Source organism: Coturnix japonica, chromosome 33 (assembly GCF_054131305.1).
Source record: "Coturnix japonica strain WE chromosome 33, WE-NBRP24, whole genome shotgun sequence".
NCBI classification, from domain to species: Eukaryota; Metazoa; Chordata; class Aves; order Galliformes; family Phasianidae; genus Coturnix; species Coturnix japonica.
This window is the reverse complement of record NC_140695.1, coordinates 1,472,324-1,477,488: the sequence shown is the minus strand read 5'-3', so window position 1 is coordinate 1,477,488 and position 5,165 is coordinate 1,472,324. Positions and strand designations below refer to the sequence as shown.

Here is a 5,165-nt window from a genome sequence, read left to right as displayed (position 1 = left end):
TGTTTAGGGAAATGGGGAAGGGAAGTCGGGTGATAGAAAAGAGATAGGAAATAAAAGCAAAGAGTCTTTGTAGAAAGCAAGAGAGAATTAGTCACCACTGGGTTTCCAGCATGACTCGTAGTTCAGATGTTGATCTTCAGTAGAGATGGTCGTCAGAGGGAGCAGGGAAGCATCTGTTTGCATCTTGCCTTCACAAGATACAATGGTTCCATCCCCAGATCTCCCATACCAAGATGGAGTCATTTGGTCACAGGCCGGATCTTCCACTGGTAAGCTCTCTCCAACGTGACACTGACTGCCACAAGGAAACAGCCACCTCTGGCCTCCTAAATAGGTCTCAGAGTCTTATTGCTCACAGGATGTGAGCTTGCAGCCAAAACAAGAGAAGGGTTCGGACAAAGGTCTCTCTCAGCGTCCGAACAGCAGCAGTCTGATGTAGCGATCTCTCAGCTCCCTGAACTCACGCAGCGCTATGGAGTGGGCGTCCGGGTCCTCCTCCAGGTGCTGGAAGAGGTTGAGCGGCTTGGCGGATCGGAAGGACTGCGGCAGGACAATCGTGCTGTGCACCGACTTGCTGCCAAGGAAGAAGTGGTTCAGGCATTTCTCATCCAGGCAGAAGCGCAGGTACCGCAGGAGATTCTCCATCCGATTCAGGAAATACTTCCTGCGCCACTTCTTCAAAGGGATGATGGCCAAAGTGTGGAGGACAAGAGTCTTGATGACATAGGTGGAAAAGCCCATGCCCACTAAGATGCTGGCAAGCAACGTCAGGCAGTGCAGGTGGGAGCTGTCCTGTCCGGTACTCCTGGCCGTGTGCTGGAAGAACTTCTTTTCTGCCACAGCGCAGCTCTGTGGCCATGTTGTGCTGGGCGTAAAGCCGGCGTCTGTGTTCTGGCTGGTCAGGTAGATGTCCGAGTATTCTTGCTGCACCCCGAACAGCAGCTCGACGAGGACTTTTTCCCCGCTGGAGACTTCTGTCAGCTGGAGCTTGCAGGAGCGTCTGGAAGGCAGCACCTTCAGGCTGTAGGCGTGCGCGTGGTGGGTGGTCTTCCAGATTGCTGCCACCTGTGCGGTGAACCAGGTGACAGTTCTCTCCACATCCAGGTAGGAGTCAGTGCAGAGAGTCTGTAGCAGGCTGGGGTCCTGATTTTGGCTCAGCTCTTCCTCATGGTGGTGGAGGAAGCACAGCACATTCCCCAGCTGCTTCTCCCTTTGGCACATGCACTGAAGCTCCACGCGGACGCGGGAGTTCCTTGCCAGCCCGTGCCCTTCATCTCCCAGCTCCAGGAGGAAGGTGTGCCCGGGGGGAGGCTCTATGGGCACGAGCAGGCAGTACACATTGTCCCACTCCCGGGGACTCCAGCCTTCAAAGGCACTGCCCACCCCAATGGCGGGCTGCAGCACCGGGAAGAAGCTGTTGGACCAGATGAATCTGAAGGTCTGCACGAGCTGGTCCATCAGCTCCTCCACTATAGGGCACCTGGTGGCCCTTCCTTCCACCTTTTCCAGGGCACGCCTTGTGAGAAATTTTGTCAGTGCTGAATCTTTGAAGTCTTCTTCCTCGTCATCCTCCTCTTCTTCCTGTTCCTCCTTTTCCACCAATTCCACCTGCTCCTGCTGTTCTACCTGCTCCTGCTGTCCGCCCTGTTCCACCTGCTCCTCCTGCACCTGCTGTTCCTCCTGTTCCACCTGTTCCTCCTGCACCCGTTCCTGTTCCTCCTGCACCTGCTGTTCCTCCTGTTCCACCTGTTCCTCTTCCTCCTGCACCTGCTGTTCCACCTGTTCCTCCTGATGTTCCTCCTGTTCAACCTCTTCCACCTCTTCCTCTTCCTCTTGCTCCGCCCCCGATGCCTCCTCCTCGCCACTGGAGCTGTCATTTTCACTGCTGCTTTCATCATGCTGGCTCATTTGTATGGACTGCACCATGTTCCAAAGGAGCAACAGAATCAGCCCCACATTGAACCAGATCTTCCAGTAATCCAGCAGAGCAAAGAGCAGAGATGACATGTCCACCCAGCTCTGCTGCTCATTCCTCTGCTCAATCTCGTGCTGCGGAGGTATCATGTGCTTTTGCAGATCAACCTCGCGCCGCTGCACGTTCTCGAGCATGAGCACATCAGTATTGACACTGACACTTAGCGCCCGCACCAACAATGCGAGAACAAACACCAAAGCCATGATCTGCAAGAGATGGGAGAGAGGGGCTCAGTGGGGCTGGGAGGGAGCGGGGCCAGGAGCCGCATGGCCCTGTGCTCAGGTAGGAGCAGTGGGTACGAGGGAGCTGGGTGGCAGCAGGGACCGAGGCCAGTGCTGGCAGGGACAGTTCCAAGCACTGCCCGTGGTGCTCCCACAGGGGCCGGTGTTTGCACCACATCCCTCGTCCAGCCCGACCTTCCCCTGCTGCTGCACTCACCATTGGCCCAGGTCAAAAATGCAGCAGCGCTGCCTGCCTGTGGCCCTAAACCCATCCCCTGCGTTGTGATGCAATGCATTCCTGCTGATGTCACAAATGGGCTGCCCGACTCCACCCTTCTCAGCTGCCCAGGGTGGGCACATGGCCACTGAGCCACGGCACTGCCTCAATTTGGAGGCATATCTCTGGACAGAGCTCCTGGGGACGCTCTTTACTAAGCAGGTGGGAGCTGCCCGGGCCTTTCTTTAAAATAAAATGGGGTGGTATTTCCCATGGATGCTGTGCTCCTCATGTGCCACCCCACAGGTTATGTTCCAAACACACTGTCCCTGGAAAATCATTTGGACAGAAAAGGAAAATCAAAACTACTGCTCCTGAGGAAACATAAGAATTTGCAGCATATGCAGAAACTCATTTTAGTGCTGAAATGCCACAGAGGGAACAAAGCTGAAGATCAGTGCCGGTCATGTCAAAGTCTCAGCACCTGACATCACACAGCCCTTTGCTGATTGCTCCCTCAGCCACCGGTGGTCTGAACGTCCTCTGAGCAAAAGGCCAGATGGCTCGATCCAAGCAGCTCAAAGGGGCTCTAACAATGATGATTAGGATGCCCACATGTGCAGCAGCCTCTTCAGCTGCATGGGCTCTGGCTCCTTTGGGTGAGCTTATGCTGTAGAGAAAACAGCAGGAGCAACTGCTGTCTACCCCATGTTGCAAAATCACATGTGCACGAGGCAGGAATATTTCTCAAAGGCCAACAGAGAAAGGCTTGGCTGGGAGCCTGTGGGTGTTGAACCAAGGCAGCCCTGCAGGCACAGAGTGGTCTGGTAGGTAAGGAGACAGCCCTGTAGGACAGGAGCGTGATGGCAGCTGTCAGACCAGCTGTGCTTCACCTGCATACCTTGCTGCCTGCAGCACAAGGCTCCCAGCCATGGCTGTATTGACTTCTGGGAGGTAAGGCCAGAGTCACCTCCTGAAGCCAGGGGAGATCCCAGATCAACAGGGTTGGAAGTCATTTGAACCTCACGAGATCCCCTAGACCAAATCCCCTGCTACAGCAGGTTCCCTAGTGTAGGTTTCTCCACAGAAGATAATCGCTCTTCTTCTCTGTTTCCGGTAACAAGGATATCAATAAATATTATTAACCAACAGAAGCTGTGTAACCCAGTGAAACAGGACCTAATCTTTCCTGAATCTGAATTCAGCATTCAGATTTCTGTACTTCACCAGTCTCTGGGTGTCTGTTGTTTCCTGCATTTGGCGGAGCCTTGCAGCCGGAGCTCCAGGCTGGTGCCTTCCAGTGCCAAGCAGTGCAACTACAATGGGGGGCAAGTGGGAAGCCAGTCATCATGGTAACACTGGAGCACTTCTGACATCCTCCTCTCCAGATCCTCCTCTCAGGCATGTTAAACTTGACTCTGTGCTTATCTCAGGTCACTGTGCTTAGCGAAGGCCTTTACCAAAACAGTGTTGGAAATGTCAGTGAAGCAGCTCCTCAAACTGTTTGTATCCTGTTCCCCTTCTGCAATCTGGTCAGCCTCCACATGTGAGGCTTTGCTGCTGCTGCTCAGAGAATCACCAATGTGGGTTCCTCTGTAGGCAAACCAGTCAAAGCCCCTTGCATTATGCATCTATCCAGTGCACCCTCAATAATTTTGCACATGACAGCAAGTTGTTAGGAAGTGCTGATCTGCCTTAGGGTAAACAGGCCCCACAGAGAGACCAGGACAGGCTGATCAATAGGCTGGGGCCAATGGGATGAGGTTCAACAAGAGCAAGTGCTGGGGTCACCACCCCTGAGTGAAAAATCTTACATGCTTGGAAGAGGCAGAACACAGCAAAGACCCATTCCATCTTTATTCTTGCAATCTGAGCTGTATTTTTCCTTATTGAAGAATCCACCTTTGCTGGATTAGGACTTTTCCTGAAGTCATTCTCTGAACTGCATAAAGGATGAGCCAATGTCTAAATCCATACTGCTAGCGCAGGAAAAGCAGCAGTGCTAAATAAACACGGGAATATATTTCCACAGGCTGGAAATTCTGGGCAAAATCAGTGGATAGAAAACTAAAAAAGGTGAGACTAAAAAGGAAGGGAAATAAAAACATTCCATCCAAAAATGACATTTCACTGTCACCATTACTAGAGATATATTCTTGGGTGCTCTGCTTTATATATGAATCTTACTTTGATGTTAAAAGAATATCATAAAGGCAAGTATGAGACTCGGCTACCAACTAAGAGATTTCTTTGGCATTCGCCCACCAGGATCCGGCTCTGTCTGCATTCAGAGGCTGCAAGGCAGAGAACATGCAATGGTCCAGCCAGGGAAATCCCCCCGAGCACAGTGCCTCATGGACAGCCTCCCGTTCCACTCCTGCACGCTCCAGGCCCTGCAGGCACCCCCCAGAGTAAATGAATGAGCTCAGGAAGCCAGTGTGATGGTGGCAAGGCTGGGTGGTTGGTTACAAGTGCAGGCAGAAACTGGCAGCACTGCCCACTGACTCTGTCAGTGTCTCTTTGCTAAGTCCTTTGTTGTCAGTTTCTCTCATCCGCTTGTGGATGGACTCCTGTTCTGGGATTAAGAGGTATGAAGCCAAGCGGCATGTTGCATTTCATTCTTAAGGAGCATTTGTTGGGGTGAAAGCAGCAGAAGCAGAGATCCAGGCACCCTCTGTGCAGCCAGAACTGAGCTCCAAACCTGTAGGGCCATCCCCAACCTTGGGACTCTGGAAGCACTCAGCTGGCCACT

General features: G+C 52.8%; 1 protein-coding gene across 1 annotated transcript; it reads right to left on the bottom strand.

Moving 5' to 3' along the window:
- Positions 1 to 390: 390 nt before the first annotated feature.
- On the bottom strand, positions 391 to 2,178 carry LOC146755321 (inositol 1,4,5-trisphosphate receptor-interacting protein-like 1). Its single transcript, XM_085525654.1, has 2 exons — positions 1,609 to 2,178; positions 391 to 1,572 (listed from the first exon to the last, which is right to left on the bottom strand). The coding sequence occupies exons 1-2, from the start codon at positions 2,176 to 2,178 to the stop codon at positions 409 to 411; spliced, it is 1,734 nt and encodes a 577-aa protein (XP_085381780.1). The 3' UTR covers positions 391 to 408.
- Between the last annotated feature and the right edge of the window lie 2,987 nt (positions 2,179 to 5,165).